Source organism: Gossypium hirsutum, chromosome D03 (assembly GCF_007990345.1).
Source record: "Gossypium hirsutum isolate 1008001.06 chromosome D03, Gossypium_hirsutum_v2.1, whole genome shotgun sequence".
NCBI lineage: Eukaryota > Viridiplantae > Streptophyta > Magnoliopsida > Malvales > Malvaceae > Gossypium > Gossypium hirsutum.
Window position 1 is genome coordinate 39,086,093 of NC_053439.1, and position 21,683 is coordinate 39,107,775.

At 32.3% G+C, this 21,683-nt stretch overlaps 2 protein-coding genes, 1 long non-coding RNA gene and 1 other non-coding gene across 7 annotated transcripts; 2 read left to right on the plus strand and 2 right to left on the minus strand.

Annotated features, from left to right (window-relative positions):
* Positions 1-2,872: 2,872 nt before the first annotated feature.
* LOC107950838 (uncharacterized) lies at positions 2,873-4,434 on the plus strand. Its single transcript, XR_001698228.2, has 3 exons — positions 2,873-2,972; positions 3,446-3,535; positions 4,109-4,434. It is a non-coding gene; the product is annotated as an uncharacterized lncRNA (long non-coding RNA).
* A 1,895-nt stretch (positions 4,435-6,329) lies between these two features.
* LOC107949783 (nuclear transport factor 2) lies at positions 6,330-14,767 on the minus strand. Of its 3 annotated transcripts, none has more exons than XM_016884539.2 (9): positions 14,518-14,767; positions 13,797-13,982; positions 13,050-13,347; positions 12,747-12,973; positions 8,353-8,524; positions 8,010-8,131; positions 7,847-7,909; positions 7,320-7,383; positions 6,330-6,847 (listed from the first exon to the last, which is right to left on the minus strand). In XM_016884539.2, exons 2-9 carry the CDS (start codon positions 13,980-13,982, stop codon positions 6,588-6,590), a joined length of 1,392 nt encoding a protein of 463 aa, XP_016740028.1. In that variant the 5' UTR covers positions 14,518-14,767; the 3' UTR covers positions 6,330-6,587. The 3 variants fall into 3 exon arrangements, with proteins under 3 accessions (XP_016740028.1, XP_016740030.1, XP_016740029.1); XM_016884541.2 differs by having other exon boundaries at positions 6,330-6,844; positions 14,518-14,663; XM_016884540.2 differs by lacking the exon at positions 14,518-14,767 and adding an exon at positions 14,389-14,505.
* Positions 14,768-17,234: 2,467 nt separating this feature from the next.
* On the plus strand, positions 17,235-20,082 carry LOC107949782 (uncharacterized). Of its 2 annotated transcripts, XR_001697891.2 has the most exons (3): positions 17,277-17,765; positions 19,735-19,827; positions 19,951-20,082. XR_001697891.2 is itself a non-coding variant. In XM_016884537.2 (2 exons), the coding sequence occupies exon 1, from the start codon at positions 17,382-17,384 to the stop codon at positions 17,763-17,765; it is 384 nt and encodes a 127-aa protein (XP_016740026.1). In that variant the 5' UTR covers positions 17,235-17,381; the 3' UTR covers positions 19,828-20,082. The 2 variants fall into 2 exon arrangements, 1 of the variants encoding a protein (XP_016740026.1); XM_016884537.2 differs by lacking the exon at positions 19,735-19,827 and having other exon boundaries at positions 17,235-17,765; positions 19,828-20,082.
* An 876-nt stretch (positions 20,083-20,958) lies between these two features.
* Positions 20,959-21,030, minus strand: TRNAT-CGU (transfer RNA threonine (anticodon CGU)). Its single transcript has one exon. It is a non-coding gene; the product is annotated as a tRNA-Thr (tRNA).
* Positions 21,031-21,683: the final 653 nt, after the last annotated feature.

A 21,683-nucleotide genomic window follows, 5' to 3' on the forward strand; every position in this document is an offset into this window, starting at 1 on the left:
CGTCCACCATGACCTAATTATGGTTAAATTACCATTTAAAACCCTTTAAATATGTTCCTATGCTCATTTAACCAATATTAATCAACAGAGATTAAGTTTTATGACTTTTACGATTTAGTCCTTTTTCTTTAATTAACTATCAAATCACTAAAATTTTTGGACCAAACTTCGATATACCTATATAATAACTCCGTAAATATTTTAAAAAACTTTAAAAATATTTATGGACTCAGTTTACAGAAACGAGGTCTTGATACCTCATTTTCCAAAACCACTAGACTATAGGGACAAACCACTTGTACTTAACTATTCATTTAATTAACAAAAATTATCATATCAAAATTTAATATAATACTATATTTGACTCGTAAATATTATTAATAACAATATTTACGGGCTCACTCGTCAAATTTGTGATTCCGAAATTACTGTTTTCAACACCACTGAAAAACGAGTTGTTACATTTTTATTTCTTTTAGGTTTACCTTGCTTTTATATATATTATAAGCAATGATCAAACTCGAGATGTAATCCATGTACTTTATTTTTGATATAATTTGATCATTCCATTTTTATAATATCATTAGTTATTTTGAATATTTAATATTGTTAACTATTTACCCATGGTTGTTTGCTTCATCTCTTTGGTTTTGCCCAACGACAGTGCCAACCTCCGAGTTGGTTAGTGCTCGCTTTTTTCTCCGTCCCACCAACCCTCTCTTTCTTTTTTTTTTCTCTTCATTTACTCTTTAATTTGTGTTTGCTTTCTCTCTTTTCAGTTTGCAGAAATATTTTGTGGGTATCTTTATTGTTTTTACAAGTTGTGATGGATAGATGACAGTGCATATCATCGCTGAAACTCCACTGGCCACTAGCAATTTCTCTTGGAAAGTGGGTGGCTTTTTGTTGGCTTCTTAATCTATTTTTGTTTTGAAAGTATTTTAGAATAATAAATGATTTCACGAGTCAGTTTGGACCCAGGTTGTCTTAAGTTTTATATGTTTTGTTTGTTTATTTTTCATTGTTGAATAAGTTTTTGTCTACTCTTATAACACCTTTTTTACTTTTACTTATGCATGTAGTCTTGCTTTTACAAGTGATTTTAGGGATGACTTTGTCGACGTCCTCTCCAATTTTGTGGATGCTTTGTTTTTTTGCCTATTTTTGCACGCCGCTTTGGACCATCCGGGGCTAATTCTTTTATCGTATTAAATGCTTGAAATCACTCTAAATAGGTCATATTTGAGTTGTGACAGAGTTAATTGTCAACGTGCCATAATGTTTATTTGATGCTGAAGGTGAAACCTTTGTTGTGTTGATGGAACTTGTCGTTCACTACCTACATAGGTGTTCGTTATTCCCCCCTCCCCCCAAATTGTATGGTCCCATTCATGAAATGAATTAATGAATTTCCTTTCCAAAAAAATATTGTTAACTATTTCAATCAAAATGCTAACCCCAATTTTTTTGGGACACTATTTAAGAAAATATTTTATCATGATGGATTCAAATAAATGTTTTAATAAAAAATCTATATAAGCATTTTCAATGTAATTTCTATCGTTACATAACTATCAAATGATTTTTTTTTAATTTCAAAATGTCTCACAAGTTAATTCAATAAATGAATTTTAATAGTGGTATCAATTGGACCTAAATTTTTAAATCCAAAAAGTAAAGAGTCTAAAAATCTGAAAATAAAAGTAGGATTGGAATATATTTTAACCTTCAAATTTGTATTTTATAATTTAACACAAACAAATAATCTATCCAACACTAAGCATAAAATTAAACCCTTCAAAAGTGTAGTTAATGAAATTATATTGTATTCTGTATAATAATATTAATAATAATCACATTTTATTAAATTCATAATATAATAAAGTAAAAGAAGGCAACAATGGCATGAAATAAGATATGATTGAAATGGAGACTCTCATTTAAGAAAAACTCTCTTGACCCTCATTTTAAGGATGAAGATGAACTGTTCTTGTATGGTAATGTTCTTGAATTGTTTTGAATGGGGATTTATTAGGAAAATCCTCACTCTTTTCTACTTTCCTTCTAAATGGATTTGACTCATTTTAAGTTGTTTTTTTTTTCAAGAATATCAACACTTGAAAGTTTTGAACCCTCCGGGGATTTGATATCTCCGTACGTATCCATTCTTTGTATGGAGTACTTAGGCTTTAGTTTGGATGTGCGGTGTATTTACTTCTAGTAAGGTTAAAAACAATGATGGTGGTGAGATTAGTTACTGTAGCGGTGAGATTAGAAACAATAATGGGATGTGTGTTTGGATTTAAATGCAATTGTAGCGGTGATGTGAGAACAAAAAATGACTATTAAGAACATTAGAGTAGAAATGATATCTAATAGAAGTTTTTTAAATTATTTTACTTTTACGAAATTATTAAAAATATGTTAATTTATAAATTCGTTTAATAAAATATTAAAATGTATCTTCTGATATTTTATTTATTGTTCTATAAATTATAATATTTGTATTTGTAATAACCTGGTTTCAGTGAAATTGGAAATAGTGGTTTCGGGACCACAATTCTAGTTGGAGAGTCAATTTTTACTATTTAATTTAATAAAAACGGTTGTGTAAGAGTCATTTAAAAATTTGGTTAAGAAATTTTTATGTTTAGATAATTAATTAAGTAAAAAAGACTACATTAGAAATGTTGCAAAAGTTAGTTGTATTAGTGAAATGAGTTAAATAGCTATGGAAATAAAAACTAATGAACTTAAATGACAATTAGCCACATTTTCTTATGGTGGACAATTATGGGTAGGTTACTAAGTAAAATTTTAGTTAATTAAAGGGTAAAAGGGTAATTGAATAATTAAAACATAAAGGATAGGTTGGACGAAATCATCATCATCATCTTCTTCAATTTCTTCAGTCACCGAAAATACCATGGTTTTTCATGCTTAAGGTTCGGCCAAGGGTTACAAGTGAGTATGTAAGTGAAATTTTAGTCTGTTTATATTGATTTTTACATTTTTGAGTTCATATTAGCTTAATTTAGCTAACCCAGTGATTAGTTTGTGAAATTTTTGAAAGTTATAGAATTTGCCATGGTTGAAATCTGAATGTTTAGGTGTTGGTAGATGAATTTTTTATTTTTAGGATGATTTTAGACTATTAGGTAAAATGGTTTTGAACGATTTTGTAGTTAGGGACTTAATTGATATAATATAGAAATTTCAAGGGCTAGTAGTGAATATTCTATTGTTTAGGGACTGCTAAGAAATCGGCACAAGTCCTTTTAGTTTAAATTGTTTAAATTTGAAAGTTTAGGATTTAGGGTTAAATTGAAAAAAAGACAAAAGTTTAGGTCAAATGTGTATAATAATATAAAAGAGCTAATTACATGAATTTAATTATTCTTTTAAAATTTTTAAATTAACTAATTGAATTAATTACTATAATTAGATCAAGAAGCAAGTCCATCGATCGTTAATTGGGGAAAAGAGAAGGTAGTCAAATAGGCATTGTCGCGTATCTGAAATTTATCGCATCTCGGTAAGTTCGTATTATATGTAATATGTTATATTAATTTCTTGATATATAATTTATTTTAATAACTATGATGTTTGTAATTATTGAATGCCGGTTGATGAAAATTAATATTGAAATTGAGTTGTATTGGAGATGATGTATCGGGCTTTAAGTCCACCAGGCTTCGTGCCGATGAATTATATCAGGCTTTGAGCCTAGAAGGTTTCATGTCAGTGTATTGAATCAGGCCCTGAGCCTAGTAGGTTTCGTGCCGGTGTATTTGTTTCAGGCCTTAAGCTTAGCAGGCTACATGTCGGTGAATTGTATAAGGTAAAATTATACGGGAAGTATTATTTCAAGTATTCTATAGGTTAAGAATGTTCTCGAGCTATATGATTTTATATATAAAGTTTTACTTTATGATATGTGGATGTTAAAAGTTGAATGGTCTCGATAGTTATGATATGCAAATTATGATTGTTGATCTCAAGATATGTTCTTGCATTTTTATGTTTAAATTGTTGAGTATAATGAGCTAAGTTCATGAACTTACTAGGCTTAATTTGAGCTTACTTGTTTGATTTAAATTTTTTGTAGGTTTGTTGGAATCGTGATGTCGATTGGATAAGCTCAAGAGATCACACAGTATCTGCTCTATTGTTGGTAGTCATTTTGTTCATTTTGGGTCAGTTTGAAGTGGCATGTAACTAGACATCCTTGTTTATATACATATACCTATAAGCTTTAGTTGATAAATAACTTCAGTTGAATTAGTAGCTTATAAATGTTATTTTGGATATTTGGTTCATGTAGTGTTTTTGTGATGGATATATGTGGTTAACATTAAGTATCATATTGAGATGGAAATGGTCTTTTATGTGTATCAGTATGAAAGTGATGTTTATTGAATAGATGAAAAGGATTTGGTATGTTTGAATGAGGTTTAGTAAGTGATCTTGAAATGTTGATTTGGATTAAAATTGATGTGTGAATTGTGGTGCCTATTGATGGCATATTGGTTAGACATAAGATTAGTGATTATTGGTATGTTTTAATGTGTTTTAATAGTGTGAAAATGTCTTGAATTGGTTTGGAATGGGGCCCAAGCAATTGGGTTTGAAATGATTTGATTTAGGGATTATTTAGGGAGCATATGGCCTGAGACACGGGCTGTCACACGGCCGTGTGCCACACATAGTCACACCACACGACCATGTGTTCTATTTAAATTTTTAGTGCAGGTTTCATACGGTTTGAGATACGGCCTGCGACACGGTCTTGTGTCTCCAGTTAGTATGTAACACGGTCTAGCACACGGCCTACGACATGGCCGTGTGACCTAACATTGAATGCACACACGGTTTGACACACGACTTGCGACACGGCCGTATGTCTCTAGTCAGTATGTGACACAGTTTAGCACACGGTCGTGTGACCCAACATCGAATGCACACATGATGTGGCACACGACATGCGACACGATTGTGTGGCCCTATTTCGAATACCTATATGGGTGGACACACGGGCTGGGACACGACCATATGTTCAGACTTCGAATGTCCACACAGTCTGGGCTGTATCACACGACCTGGCCACATGACCGTGTGACCCCTATTTCTAAAATTTGCTATTTTGTTTTGAAATGACCCCTGAATGTTTTCAAACTATTTTTAGGGCATTGTAAGCTCAGTTTAAGGCTTGTGAGTATAATTTTACTATAACTAATTTATGTTATTGAATGTTATCAATTAAATTGCATAATTGTTTCTATTGCAGTTAAATGTTCTGATTTGTACCGTAATGCTCTGCAATTATCTTATAAATTATAATTTTTATTAATTTATTTTATAATATAAGTATTTATCCAACCTAATCTAGAGATAAAATTGCTTGGGCTTTTCAACTTTAGACATTAAAAGGGAAAAGAAACGTTAAATAAATAGAAAGGGCTATGGGGAAAATTGAAAAAAAAGGGTTGCGTTGAGTGCACTGCAACAAAAGCCATCAGTGAGCAATTGGAGGTGTAGCACAGTGAGAATTAGCTCACTGGACAACTGGAGGTATTATCCAAACACCTCATCAGTGAGATTGAACTCAAAAAGTGGTTCAAACACATTAAAATGGAGCTAATTGGTCATCCAAAGGAAATCTTAATCATATGGTCCAAAAACTTGTAATGAGAAATTTTTGTTCCCTATCAAGACTTTTGTAATAGACCTAACCCTTCTATTTTCTTTGCAGATGCTATTACTCTCTTTGTTAAAATGTATTCATCTTGAATGTTCTTAATAAATTTTGTGAGGAATTAGGTCGAAAGATTAACTTTCAAAAAAAAGAAGAATTTTAATGTGACAATTAAGTTGTTCTTCGCTACAATTCTAGTAATTTATAAATTAATTAAACATATTGAGGCTGATTGTTTGTGAAGGATGCATAAAGACATTAAACCTAGACTAAAGCTTGAAATGAATATCTCTATAACAAGTTGGGAGTGTTACACAATTCTATTATAATCAATTATGCACTTAATATTAGATTAATATGAATTTTAGGAGTGTCAAAAATATTTTTAATTGTAATACAATCAACTATTATATAAATATTAAAAATATGTTAATTTTGTTTGTGCTCAAAAGTTTAATAAAACAAAGAAAACTAAATATTTTACAAATATATATATATAAACTTGATCAAATTTAAATTAATCATTTACAAATATAAATAAAATTTGATATTTTAAGACTACTATAATAACGTAAACCTGAACCATGGACGCCCCTAAAACAAAGTGATGGGAAATCCATGAGACGAATCAAAATTTATCATTCAGAAAATATCATGATGTAACCAAAAATTTGATCAACAATACTGAATTCATGTAATGGAGAACCCATCCTTCCTTTTCCTTATGTCACGTAAGCTTCTATGAGATGCCTCAAGTTTATGGGCAGAAACGAAAAAAAACCCAATTATCTCTCCATAAGCAGTTGAATTAAAAGTAAACTAGAATCATCAATTGTAGTCCATTAGAACTGTCAAAAAACCAAAGGGAAAAGTCATTTGGTCACTTTCCCAGCTATTCCCAAGTAGAATCATGCTGCTTTTGCCCACCCTTGATGGCTACCCCTTCCATTCTGTTTATTCCTTTCGGATTATTATCTCCATTCCATCCACCAGAACCCTTCGGTTGTCCTGAAAAGTCACCCGGGTGTCTGATTTCATGCCTGCCATAGCCTCCTCGGCCACTGCCAAAGTTCCCTCTTGCCCTGAAACTGTCACCCCGGAGACCACCTTTACCGGAAGAATTATACCTTGGTCTCCCACTGCTACGAACTACTACAAAAAAAGAAGAGACTTTTTCAAGTTATCATCCGAGTGCTTTGCAACTAATGAGTGTATATATCTATCGTAATTTGTAACTTTTAAAGAAATGAGTGTGTATATATATTAGAAGAAAATGCATTTAAACAAGATCAAGTTTCAAACATGAAATCCCTAATGATACTAAGTTTTATAAGAAAATGCTATGAACAAGGTGCAGAACAACGCCCACCACGAACAAATATGACCCAAGGTTAAAATTACTACGACAGAGTAAGCCTCTTCTTACTGTGTATGGCATGCTCTATAACTATGAATCATATTGCACCAAAGTGAACTATTTGAGACCATATATTTCCTAAGCTCAGTACTATCACTGGATGAACTAAAAGTTCAATTCATGCAAAACAATGTCGGTAATAGAGTGGCAGTTTTGTGAAATTTTCAGCATCTAAAATGCATATTTCCCGTAAAAATTTAGAATTACCTCGGGTATTTGTCCTTTTTTCTTCCACAGCGACTTGACGATCCCCAATTGTGATCGGTGAAGCCTGAAATGCATTCGGCAGTACCACAAAATTATTCTAACAATATTTCAAAATGATCACGCCAATAGCGAAGGAGTATCAATTGTGCCTCTACAAAGATAACTTGAGATTGAACTACACAAAAGCTCATAAGACATTGTCTAGTTTAGGGGTTTATGTTTCCTCTCTTATTTTTGTATTTAAGCAGTACTTTGTTATTGGTAAGGGGGTTGGGGAGGTTTGACATGACTGTAAACTCGAAGACAACTTAAAGCCTATTAACGAGTATATTGCTGTTTCAGTTCACCATTAGAGTAAACTTGCAATAAAATTTTGAGGAATAACTGAGCAGTCAGATATATAGCATGTATTTAAAAGACTATAATCATAAAATGTTGTGTAAGCAATTGAATGGAAAAGCAACCCTATGACAGTAATCATACTCCACCAGATTTATAACACGAGAGATAAAAAGGTATGACCATACCTCAAGTGCACTCTGCACTGAACTTGGATTCTCAAATTCAACAAAACCAAAAGTGAACCCTTGCTGCAGGAGGCAAGAAATCACAAAATGTAAGAACCGAGAACTTGAACTAGAGATGCCAACTATGAAGGAGAAGCCCAAATTGATATATAAGAGTTAAAACCTTATTACTTCTAACTTGGATGCCGTTACACTTAATGGTCCCAAATTTTCTGAATGCCTCCTCAAGTTGTTGAGGTGTTGCGTTGTAAGGTAAATTCCGTACATATATGGAGTGTCCTTCAGCTTTAGGAGAGCAAAGTAAATGATGTTTATATTTTAAAACAAGAACGAAAACGTATCAAAGGGAAAAATCATAAGATATAAACATTAACCATGTGCCAAATCAAATACACCTTCTTAACACCCTTAATCAATATCTTTATTATGAACCTAACTAATTGACAAAGATAAGAGCTGCACTTCTATTGTCATACAAGTATGCCATAAATGAAGTTAGCAATTACCTTCCTCATTGTCATTGCTACTTCCAGGCGCATTATCACTGTTGGGTACTTCTGCTGCTGGAATTGGAGCAATTTTTGCAGATAGAACTGGCCGTTGGTTTACAGGTTTTGCCCCCACATTATTGGTAGGAACATAAACTGGAGTAGATGCTTTACTTTTTATTACTTTGACCTGATATAATTTCGTAAGTTCAATCAAAACCATCAACACATGAATAGGGAAAAGGAAAAAAGTGTTGAAATATGTGAAACTCATATATTTTGGGATATATTTTAAAGTTATTTAGATAAATAAATCTTATTTAGGTAGATAAATTTTAGAATAAATCATTTGAGATATTCTAAGAATATTTTATTTTATCTTTTAGTAGTTTATTAGAATAAAGGAATTATTTTCCCAATTAGGTTATGACTTTTTCTCTATTTAAATTCATTTGTTTAGATAATAAAATATAGAACAGTTTTATTAAATGCTCTATTGAAAACTTTCATGGCATCTGAGCTAGTTTATCTCTAGTAGAATCATGGTTAAAACAACCTTCATTGGAGATAAGAGATCCAACAATCAAACAGAGGAAGAAAGTTTTACCGTTGAAACAACTAATGAAAATTATGAGGGCCAAAGTTCTCTAGAAGGGTCTCTATTCACTAAGGAAAAACTAGAGCATCTACACAAGCTTTTTCAATCACCATAATTTCGGATGAATTCTTATCTTCCTAACTCATCTAATAATCCTTCTTCCTTCTTTGCCCAATTAGGTACTGATTTTTTTGTTTTTTTCAATGCCAAGCCTTGTAAAACAAACACGTGAATAATTGATTCTGGAGCTAGTGATCACATGACTAGTAGTCATTTTCTTTTTTCAACTTACACACCTTGTGCAGGAAATAAAAGAATCAAAGTAGCAAATGGGTTGTTCTCGGCAATAGTCGGGAAAGGCCCTGTTAAAATTTCGCCTTCCTTGGTTTTACATGATGTTTTACATGTGCCAACTCTAGCTTGTAATCTCATATTGGTCAGTAAATTATCTCAGTCCTCGAATTGTCATGTTATATTTGACTCCTTTATGTTTAAATTTCAAGACATAGTCTCGGGTAGGATGATTGGCAATGCTAAAAAATCTGGTGGAATTTACTTTCTTGACAACGACCATCTAAGTCAACCAACAACTACTTTATGTTTAAATTCTGCTTCTAGTTTTGATAAGATTATAATTTGGCATTATAGGCTTGGACATTCTAATTTTTAGTATTTAAGATATTTGTTACCTGATCTACTTAAAAATAAAAGTCCTTCATATCACTATGAATTTTTTGAATTGACTAAACATCATCGGTCATTCTTCCCACCTCAAAAATATAAAGCTTCCAAACCTTTTTCGTTAATTCATAGTGATGTTTGGAGACCTTCAAGAGTTTCAAATTTTTCAGGAAAACGTTGGTTTGTCACATTTATTGATGATCATACTCACATTTGTTGGTGTTTTTATTAAAAGATAAGTTTGAAGTTAAAAATGTGTTTTAGTCTTTTTATGCTATGGTGAAAACACAATTTGGTGTGAGAATAGTACTTCGGAGTGACAATGGTGGGGAATTTTTTAGTGACCAATCGGTGTTTTCTTAACCAAACATAGTATAATCCACTAAAGCTCTTGTACAAATACACCACAACAAAATGGGGTTGCAGAAAGAACAAATTGACATCTTTTGAAAGTAACTAGAGCCTTGATGTTCACTAGTCAGGTACCACATTATCTTTGAGGTGAAACCTTGTTAACAGCTACATATCTTATTAATAGGATGCCTAGTAAAACTCTAAACTATAGAACTCCTTTAAGTCTCTTTAAAGATAACTTTCCTAACTTTAAATTGATCAAAGATTTATCCCTCCGATTTTTTGGGTGTAGTGTTTTTGTTCATCTTCACAACCAAGGTAAACTAGATCCTAGAGCAAAAAAATGCGTCTTTATTGGCTATGCTTCTAATAAAAAGGGTTACAAATGTTACGATCCAATTAATAGGAAGATTATTGTTACCATGGATGTCACATTTGTTGAAACACAATCTTACTTTGATTCTAATTTTCAAGGAGAGAATTATAGTAAGGAAGATTCTATAATTAATCAAGAAAACACTAGAAATATACAACATAGGGATTCTAATGATGGGGAAGGTGAATTTATGATTACCACAAAAATTAATGATGTTAATGTTGTTAATGAAAAAGAGTATGAAGGTGTAGAGCTTGATCATGAGAATAAAGAACAAACAAAGGAGTTGATTGTTTACTCAATAAGAAATCGAAATCAAGAAAGTGGAATCCACCAAATTCATCACCAAGAATTTGACCCGCAAGATCTTGTCAAAAGTCCAGGTAAAGCTCATAATCCAACCAATGAATTTTCTGATTTAGATATTCCAATTGCTAAAAGAAAATGTGTTAGAAATGTTGTCAAATATCCCATGTCTAACTTTGTGCCCTATAAAACCTTCTCTTTGACATTCTCAACCTTTGTTTCGTGTCTTAATACTGTGAAAATACTCAAAAATGTGAAAGATACTTTACAAGTTCCTGAGTGGAAGGAGGCTATTTTAGAGGAGATACGCATTCTTGAAAAAACAGGTACATAGGAAATAGTGGAATTACCTGTAAGGAAGAAAACTGTGGGCTGTAAATGGGTGTTTACAACCAAATTCAAACCAGATGGATCTTTAAATAGATACAAATCCCGACTGGTGGCTAAAGGGTACACTCAAACATACGGGATAGATTATCTTGAAACATTTGCTCCAGTAGCCAAATTAAATTCTGTTAGAGTTCTTTTATCAATTGCTATTAATCTTGATTGGTCCTTACAGCAGCTAGATGTGAAAAATGCTTTCCTAAATGGGAAACTTGAAGAAGAATTTTACATGGATCCTCCTTCAGGTTTTGAAGAAAAATTTGGAACTCGAGTATGTAAGCTTAAGAAATCTTTGTATGGTCTAAAGTAGTCTCCTCGAGCTTGTTTTGAACGGTTCACTCAAGTTGTTAAAAAACAAGGTTACTCACAAGGGCAAGCTGATCACACAATGTTCTATCGACACTCACAAAGAGGTAGAATAGCAGTTATTATAGTTTATGTCGATCATATCATTCTTACAGGAGATGATGTGAAATAAGGCATCTCAAGGAGCATCTAGCATTGGAGTTTGAGATTAAAGACTTGGGTCCTTTGAAATACTTTCTTGGAATGGAAGTTGCTCGATCAAAGAAGGGTCTTGTGGTCTCTCAGAAAAAATATGTGATTGATCTTTTAAAATAGGCTGGGATGAATGGTTACCGCCCAACTGACACACCAATTAATCCAAATGTAAAATTTGGAAATAAAGAAGGTCGATTAGTTGATAAAAGGCAATACCAAAGATTAGTCGGTAAGTTAATTTACTTATCACATACAAGGCTAGATATAGCTTTTGCAGTGAGCTTAGTGAGTCAATTTATGCATCCCCAATGGAGGAACATGAAAAAGCAGTGTTTCAGATTCTAAGATACTTGAAGAGTTCACCTAGAAAGGCTTATTCTTCAAGAAATCCGAACAAAGAGGAATTGAAGCTTATACAGATGCAGACTGGGCAAGCTCAATAACAGATAGAAGATCTACATCAGGATACTGTACATTTGTTTGGGGAAACCTTGTGACTTGGTGAAGTAAAAAACAAAATGTTGTAGCAAGTAGTGTAGAGGCTGAGTTTAGATCAATGGCTCAAGGAATTTGTGAAATGATGTGGTTAAAAAGAATTATGGAAGAGCTAAGTAAACCAATAACTTCACCAATGAAGTTGTACTGTGATAGCAAAGCTGCCATTAGTATTGCTCACAACTCAGTCTAGCATGACAGAACTAAATATGTTGAGATTGATAGACACTTTATCAAGGAGAAGATTGAAGAAGGCCAAGTGTGCATGCCGTTTGTTCCTTCAAAACAACAGATTGCTGACATACTCACCAAGGGCTCTCTAAGACAAGCTTTGATTTTCTTGTAAGCAAGTTGGACATGATTGATATATATGCACCAACTTGAGGGAGGGTATTGAAATATGTGAAACCCGTATATTTTGGGATATATTTTAAAGTTATTTAGGTAGATTTATCTTATTTAGGTAAATAAATCTTAGAATAAATCATTTGAGATGTTCTAAGAATATTTTATTTTATGTTTTAGTAGTTTATTAGAATAAGGGAATTATTTTCCTTATGTTTTAGTAGTTTATTAGAATAAGAGAATTATTTTCCCAATTAGGTTATGACTCTTTTCTTTATTTAAATTCAGTTGTTTAGTTAATAAAATATAGAACAGCTTTATTAAATGTTCTCTTGAAAACTTTAAAAAAGATCATTGAAGTTGACTCACAATCGAAGCATATGATTGTTTTGGAGCATCATCTGGAACCATAGGAGCTGAATCAACAGTAACTATCCTTTCGTTCTGACCTGCAATGTTTTGGGGTTCAACAACCTCTTCTTCAACTACTGATCCTTCCTCCTTATCCAAGGGATCACAAACTTCAGTACCATTATTAATATCTTCCTCTTCTGAGTAAGTCAACGGTTCCTTAGCAAGTTGGTCATCAGTGAGCTCTGAAGCAAAAGTTAATGAGTTCGAGCATAAAACAAATACAACAACATGCATAAAAAGAGAAGAATTGGGTCGAACCTGGTTCTGGTGTCAAGGCAGATATGGAAGCCTGTTCACTGATGCCATTAGCCGGAACAGAGTTCTGCAACTCTTTCTCTTCAACATATCTGAAAACATCATTTAAGACAAAGTAGCCTTTGTCTTGGGGAGCTAAGAAGAAGGTTTGTGCGAATTTCTTTTTCACATTGTCCTTCCCAGTTAAGGATCCAGTTACCAGTAAAATAATCCCTTTCTCAAAAGAGTCCTCAGCATCTGCAGTTTTTATTTCTGCTGTATAGTCCTCATAATTCAGTGATAGTACCTTCTCATTAATTGCCTGCTCAAAAAAATATCAGTGCACTAGTCACTCAAAACCATGTTCAAGCTAAGTTACAGTTGAAAATAAAATGCCCATTGAAGTTGATCAAATAAGATAATCCTATATAAAACATAAGAGTCTGCAGAAACAAACAATTAAGAAATGTCCATTACTAGTGATAGAGATATGCATCTAATAGACAAGTGAAGCTTCACTGGAGGTTTCATTTGTTTCCATATCTTTTAAAGTGAACTTCTCAATTGAAAAAGAAAAACAAATTTTCTTCACAAATTTTCTTACTAACTTGTTATCAGCTTAACATAACTGCTTCATCTCCAGTGGGAGCAGCATTAAAGCACACAGGGAAAACAAAGGTAGAAAAGGAAAAAGGCCATATATTTTGAATTCTTCAAAACAATAACATGCTCATTCATATCGGAAACTATCTTAACTCCTAACGAACTTACTTGCAAGGTTGTCACTGTTGTCATGTTGCCATGCATGTCTGGCCGACTTAAATGACTAGAATCTTGATAAAACCTATGCACTAGATTCGGAGATTGGTGAAGAATATGGTAATACTGCTCCACAAAAGCATTTCCAATAACTTGAGTACTTGGAGTAAAGACAGGACTTCCTTCCTGCATAGCCATCTGCACATAGTTTCAATAAATCAATAAATAAAAACTTCAAATTTAATATTTCACTGCTCTAATCTTTCACTGCAACCAAAAAATAAAAACATAGAGAAGTACTTTATCTACTTCAAATTTAGAAAGAGCCTTAAACATAAGAGTAACAATCAAAAAATTTGTTTGCATAATTGAACCACCTAGACTAAATTTGACAGACATAAAGCAGAACATGAAGACTTTAGAGATGTAAGAAGCAAAACATATTGAACTTAAAGCTAGTTTATTACTTGAAGACTTAGTTCTCTAAATCTAAAACAATTAAGACAGTGATTAAAAAGAACAAAATAAACCCTTTAATTAAAGAAAAAAAAGATTCCCAGAAAACTCTTTGTAGAAATGAAGAGTATGAAGCAGATTTAACGACCAAAATCGACTGAAAAAAGCAGGATCTTGTGGGTGATTAGCGGATCAATCAAACATTATGACTGACGATCAAACATAGATAAATTGGAATAAAAATATATGGGAAAAGAAAAAGTAAGGTAAGAATTACCTAATTGGTTGGTGATTTGAGCTTAAGAGGGAGATCTGAGCTTTGAAAGTAAGCAGAGGAAAGAGAAGCCAAAGCTAAAGACAGTAAGAGTATAAAATAGGAAATGTGATGGACAATTGAAAAATTAGAGGTTTTAATCTATCATCTAGTCCTCAAAAGTATACTTTTCCTCACTTTGATCCTTGAAAATTCCTTTTGGCCAAAACCAAGCTCTCCCTTTTCAGCCGTCCAGTAGGTCAAAAATTTTAAAAACTAATGTATGTTTTAATTAATTTTCTCATTAATAGCAATAATTGGTTGCATTTAGTCATTTTTCAACATTCACTTTAATATTTAAAATTAAAATAAAAAGTTGATTATCAACTGATAACTTTTAATTAATTAAAATAGGATGATATGCTGATCATAAAGGATGTCCAGTTCATATAATATCTGGTAACAACATATGAAAACTTGTCTTGGGACCATTATGTTATTTCTTTAAAAACTTTAGGGCAGAGCTCATTAAATTGTAATCTATATTTGGTAAAATTTTAAAAGTGTTCACTGCTTTCTACTTTTGAAATATTTCTCTAAAAGTAGGGAAATATAAAATTGTTCCGTGTGGAACACTTTTTTAACAAATGCAGAAATACGAAGGGTCCTCATTGCAATTTTACCCTCCCCATTTAATCTTACTTTCAACATGCAAAACAAAGGAAAAAACCGTTTTCTTTCCTAGATGAGTTTAATATTTAAAAAAGATTCTCCAGTAATTGAAAGAATTCTTTTTTCAGATTTGAGATGATTGGATTCTGATATTATCATGCACATAAGATTAATTTTTTGGATAATGCTCTGGTTTTGTAGTTGATGTTGACAGCAACCCATTTTGTTGAAAAGGACAGACCCAATGAATTGATCCCTTAATAGCCCAACTTCCTAGAATTTATTACTATTACACCTACCTGCTCAAGTTCTTAAACAGAACACTTACCCAATATAATATCACAATCCAATCAAAGTAAATCAAAATACTAACTCGAAATCTGAAAAAAGGAAAAAAATCCAAATTATTTATATAAATTTAATATTACAAAGTTGCTTTAAATCATCATTAAAAATTACGTAATTTGAAACAGTAAATTAATAATTTAGTAATTTTTTAAGAAATTTATATAAACTTTTGTACTCATATTTATATTAGAAAAAGGACTAAAAAACAAATCATGTCAAAATTATTGGAAATGCTTAAAACAAAATTATTCAAAATGCGCACACTGAGTATTTTATCGCGAACTATTTTGGCTAAAGCATCCACGTTTTTGTTTTCTTTCCTAGGAACATGTTGAATGCGCCAATGATGCGCTTATAACAAGAGTTGTTGAATTCTTCTAATTAAAGTTGATTTGTGACCTCCTACAGGTTCTTCTTGAATGGCGAGTATAGCTTCGAGACTATCTGTTTGAATTAAAATATGGTTAAATCCCCTATCCAACGTGAGATGTAATCCATCCAAAATGGCCCACAGTTCAGCATCCAAAACAGAAAAACAACCAAAATATCTGTAAAACCCAAACATCCAAGCCCTATTCGAGTCCTATACAAGCCCCCAGCTGAAGCGAAGTCACCCTCGACTCTGACCAACCCGTCAGTGTTTAAGCACACTGAATCACAAACCAAAGGAGAAGTAGCAACGAAAGGACGAGATTTTTGTAAGGGTGATTTTGAAGCGATAACATACTGTCTTGCCCAACTGTAAGAGATCCTGATAATATCCTTCGTACTCCAAGCATTATCTTGAAACACAAAACAGTATATTAGCATGTGCTTGTCAACTCTAATGTATCAAATATTTTCTCATAATTTAAATATATAGATAGAATTTTTAAAAGGATTATTATTTCGTACATTAGCGGTGTACCTTTTTTCTACAAGCAGTATTAAAAAATTGTCACATGTCTTCTTTTTTTAAATATTTATTTTACTACATCTTATAAGTCATTTATCGATCATTTAGCCCTATTTATGTATAAAATAAAAGGAAATAATTTAAATGTAAATTTATTGTGTTACATGTCATGCCAAAGGTCATAAAAATACAAATTATTAAAATATGTGTAAATATGTAAAATAGTCAGCCCGTATGGGTGCCGACCTTTTATCTCAGCTTCGATTGGTGCTCGACAAGTTTCGCATGTAACTTTGGCACTCATGAGTATTGAATTTCTGAGTTGACTCTCAAAACTAAAATACGACCATTTTATTATAAGTGCAAAAGAAAAAAAGACACCTGGGAAGGCCTTAAAGAGATTTCCTTTTATATATATATATGCATCCCTTAACCTTCGTATTAAGTTACTTATTTTTTATCAAATATTTCAAATCCATATACTAATATATGCAAGGTTTAGTCATGCAATTTTATTTTTAAAATTTTAGTTCCTTTATTTTTAAATTTAAAAAATAAATGATTGTGTTAGGACTATGTTTAAATTTAAGATTTAAGATCTAGACATAATTTAATTCTGGTCCTTCTATAATATTTGTTTTTATCTTAAATTATTTCAGTTAAAATAGTGTCGTCAATATTTTTTTTAAACATACTTATCTCAATTTATCAAGTTGAAATAGATATTTTTTTGTATATATTAGAAAGGTGTTTAAAATATTTTCACTTAACAACAAAAATGTTAACAAGTTGGACTAGTAAATTGAATTTAATAATAATTAGGTGATCGTGATAAAAAGAAAATTTACTAATTTTTGTAAAAAATCGATTTTCTTTTGGTAAAACCGAATAAGGCCTGGAGCAGTCTCGACCCTGGACACTTTCACCAGATCGAGTCCCTCTCTCAATTTCTGTGGTGGGTTTTCAATTAACAATGGCCTCCAAAGCAAGCAGCTCCCTCTTCCAAAGCCTGAGACGCTACATCAAGAAGCCATGGGAGATAACTGGACCCTGCGCCGACCCAGAGTACAAAAACGCGGTGCCCAAAGCCACGGAGTATCGTGTTCGCTGCCCTGCCACCACTTTGCAAAAGCCCATCGTCCCTACCTCCGACCCTGAAACCGTCTTCGACATCAAATACTACAGCCGCGATCAACGCAGGAACCGCCCTCCGATCCGCCGTACCATCTTGAAGAAAGATGACGTGGTGAAGATGATGAAAGAGAAAACCTTTGATGTCAACGATTTTCCAAAGGTCTACTTGACTGCTAAAGTTGAAGAGGATGAGAATGCAGTTGGGGGAGGCTACCAGAAATAGGTCAGATTTCGGAAATTTTTTATTGCTGTTTCTTTAAATGAGATTTCATTTAGCTATTTTTGATGTTTTGAGCTTTGGGTATTGTTCTTTTCTCCCTATCTTGATGAATTTGATGCTTTGAAGATTTGGGTTTTGGTTAATTTTCTGTTTTGAGATGTGGGTAATGATCAGTTTTTCACTATTTCTATGTAAATGTAGTGTGTATGATTTGGGATTTTCAGAAACTGGGATTCCGGGGGAATCTGATTGAGGCTTGATTTGAGTTAATGTATGAATTATGCAGAAGTGGAGTCATTGGAACTAGATGACACTTAAGATTATTAATTGTTTTTCGATTTTGGGTTGATATAATGCCTTTTTGACTACTTATTTTAGGTTTGAGAGTTAAAAGTTTTGAGCAATGTTTATTGGCGAGATTGGAGATACTGATTTTTAATTTTTTTGATGAGATTGGGTGGTTCAAGCGGATACCGAGTTTGTGACAGATGGATTTGGTGCTCAAGATTGAGGATGCCTTTAGCATTCTGAATTATGCGGTCTTGAGGGTTCCCCTATTGTGTCGGGCTTATGAAAGTTCTGTTTTGGGTCGTATTAGGGTTATCATAAGATTTAAATATTGGTACACAGATGTTTAGTTTGATGACAATGCACTATACTTTCTATGAGAACTTGTAAAAATGTATTGTGATGCCCTACTTGTTTTTGACAATGGATTTCTACGTATAGAAAATTGGGATTATGGCATAGCAACATCAAATTCATAGCAACCGGATTGGATTAAAAGGTAGTTAGAAATAATGTGGTAATGCATGACAAAATATCCACTCTTCTGTCTCTTTTTTGTGAAAGAAAAATAACGATTTAACTCTTTAAACATTTTGATTCTTTTATCGCGCTAAACCTCAAAGGAAGTGCAAGAAACAACGATCCTACTTTATAAGCACATTGCCTTTCTAAAAGTGCTTTTATCTTTAGCTTCTAACTCATCTAAATTGTAAAACAGCCTTTTGTTGTGTATAAGAATTAGCTTTGTATGTGGTTGGCTTATCCTTGGTACATTTTTGAGTTATTTTCATTTATTTAAAAAGAAAAGAATACAAACCAATTTAGTACCCTATCAAACTTTGTGGAAACACCTTCACCGATGCACTAAGTGCTACGAGCTTTAAATTCCCATAGCATTCCACTAAAAACCTTGTTCTAGAATTGTTTGGAGGCAGCTATCCTGACCTCCTTTTTTAGGGTAAGATAATAAGACCAGCATGCCTGCATTTGCTGGCAGAGTACATCGAGTATTAGTTTTTGGTGTTGACAATACTGAATGTTGTGATAGCCTTGTTATTTTCTAAGGCCAAGTTTCATTTCTGAACTTCTGGTGCTAGCAGAAAAGGTTAGATCCTCCTGCATGTTCTTGTTATTTGTATTCCATAGAGATTGGATCTATAAAGTTGCTCTCTCTCTATTTGCAATGCAAAGTAAACTGCAGTGGAGCATTTCTACTATCTTTGGGTGGAGGATGCTTGTACATATCTTGGATTTTATACCATCCATATACTATAAGGGCATGGTTACATTCTAGAAATTCCTTCCATTCTTCAATGCTGGTTATAAATTATAAGTACGAGGGTTCAAGATATTTAAATGCACTATTTTTTTATCACCTGATTTCTTGAATTGTTTTGTATGTTTGTTTTGTTTCAAGTTCGATTCATATTTGAACCTACAAGAAAGGACCTCACTTTTTCTTAGCTTTACCGATAATTCAGTCTCAAAGGATAAAATAGTGTAGTATTGCTATATGGTCTGTATAGCTGACCTTCCAATAGTTGGAAAAGGCTTACATGTTATATTAATCTGTAATCCATATATAATTCCTTGCACCAGTAATCTCAGTGAGATTGTATCTTATACTTATGATGTTACGAAGCTGATATTACCGATTTTAAAAATGTTTCTGGCATGTGAACAGGCCTCTGAGCACTGAGCACTTATGGCTGAATTTAATGGTGCACCTGTCCCATCTGATTCACTCTCTTAGTAGCTTGTTATTGAACAAATGCAGGTATTGTAGCATAGCAATTTCTTGAGACACTTGAAGTCAAAAGGGGTTGCAGTTTCGGGGTTTCCGACATTAATAAGGGTTGTTGTCCACATTTTGTTTATTTGTTTGGTTTTTCTTTTTCAGTTAATCAGCATGCTTGTATTAATCCAGATGCAACAGTAGTTGGATGATGAATGATATAATTGACTCGTTCAAGCTTTTGATGGTTTTTGAACCGTGAACAATAAGAAATGAATCAGATATGTTGATGAAGAATTGAACATGTGGTTTCTATTGGATTTCTTCTGACATTAATAAATGAATCATTTTTCATTCATCATTGCATTGCTTCATCTTTAGCTCAAATGTGAATCATTTTGCATTTTCTATTGGACAAATACACTAGTGTGATGTTGGAAACAAGGATCTAGATTTGAAGTGTATGCCTTGGGTTTCAATATAAATGAAGCAGAAATTATATATTTAAATTTGATTTATTATATAAATGGTAAGAATGAAATGAAAAGTATAAAAATATTTTGAAAATATGAATGTTACAATTTTAAAAATATTTTATCCAATTTCTGTTGAAATAATGTTTTGATTGATTGTAGGTTAAACAGGGATTTAACAATTGCTAATGTTATAAAGTCATATTTTGACATCTTTAATCTTATATTATAACTCCTATGTTAAACTAAATCAAGCTTAAAGTTTAAGTTAATTTTTATCACCCCCAATGTCTTATAATATTGTTCAAATTAGTAAAACATAGTAAAACATTTTAAAGAATTTGGTATGTAGGCAAAATTTCATACAAACATAGATAACCTATTTATAAAAAAAAGAAAAGAAAACAAAATACAATCCTTTTAAAATAAAAACAATATAGATAAATTTTATTAAGATATGTATTTAATTTCTTAAAGTAAAAATAAAATAAATAAAATATATTCATTATATTTTTATATTAAATATGTATCCGTTTAAATTAGTAAACATTAATTATCAGAAGTCGTGAAACTATTTTTGAGAAAAAAGAAAACTGAAACTCTAAATTCAGAGCTACATTTCAGTGAAAGGATGTAATTATGGGTTGATCCATGGCCGAATGTGGCCCAATACTTGACTTGAACATAAAACAAAATAAATAGCCCCTGGCGAGGATCGAACTCGCGACCTTTCGCTTACGAAGCGAACGCACTACCACTATGCTACAGAGGCTTGTCTGATCACGTCTTCAATAATATATTTTTTGTTTCTATAAAAAAAAGCTGGATTCATCGAGCTATCGGTCTTTTCCCCGTCTGTTGTTCAAAATCACTGCTATCTTCAATAGCTTCAAAGAGTCGAATTACCGTTAATATATTTAGAAATATTTTTATATAACTTTTTAACAATAAAACAAACCATCTTCAAGTCCGAACCAAGCTTTAGTTAATTATTTTCAAAAAAGTTTTAAGTCAAGGTCCTTGCACGCCTATGTTTTTCTATATTTTGACATAATATATTGTAATATGATAATAGATACAATGAGAAATTTTCTTCTCTCACTATTAAGATAATATTTCTCATTAGCTACAATAAAAGTGGGAAAAAATCACTTTTTTTTTAATGGTAAAATCTTTTAAAAACAAAATTTTCAAGTTTGGAAGCTAATTAACTTCACATTCACAAATTGAAACCATCAGCATGTGAGTTAAGAAAATTAACTTGTTTTGGATGTGACTATAGACATGATCTTGCATGCATGGTATGCATGATGTGTATGCTAAATACATGTATAAATGATGCATCCATTCAGGGTCCATCTGTTTCCGCAAAAATTGACTTCCAAATCATATAAAGTTTCCAACATGTCGGTCATTATTGAAGAA

Excerpts from the sequence above, each read along its gene's own strand:
- LOC107949783 (XM_016884539.2), bottom strand. The coding sequence starts at position 13,982 with ATGGCTATGCAGGAAGGAAGTCCTGTCTTTACTCCAAGTACTCAAGTT. Across the intron at positions 12,974-13,049 it reads TGCCTTGACACCAGAACCAG|AGCTCACTGATGACCAACTT; the intron begins GTTCGACCCAAT and ends CTTTTGCTTCAG. Across the intron at positions 7,910-8,009 it reads TCCAAGTTAGAAGTAATAAG|CAAGGGTTCACTTTTGGTTT; the intron begins GTTTTAACTCTT and ends TGCCTCCTGCAG.
- LOC107949782 (XM_016884537.2), top strand. The coding sequence starts at position 17,382 with ATGGCCTCCAAAGCAAGCAGCTCCCTCTTCCAAAGCCTGAGACGCTAC.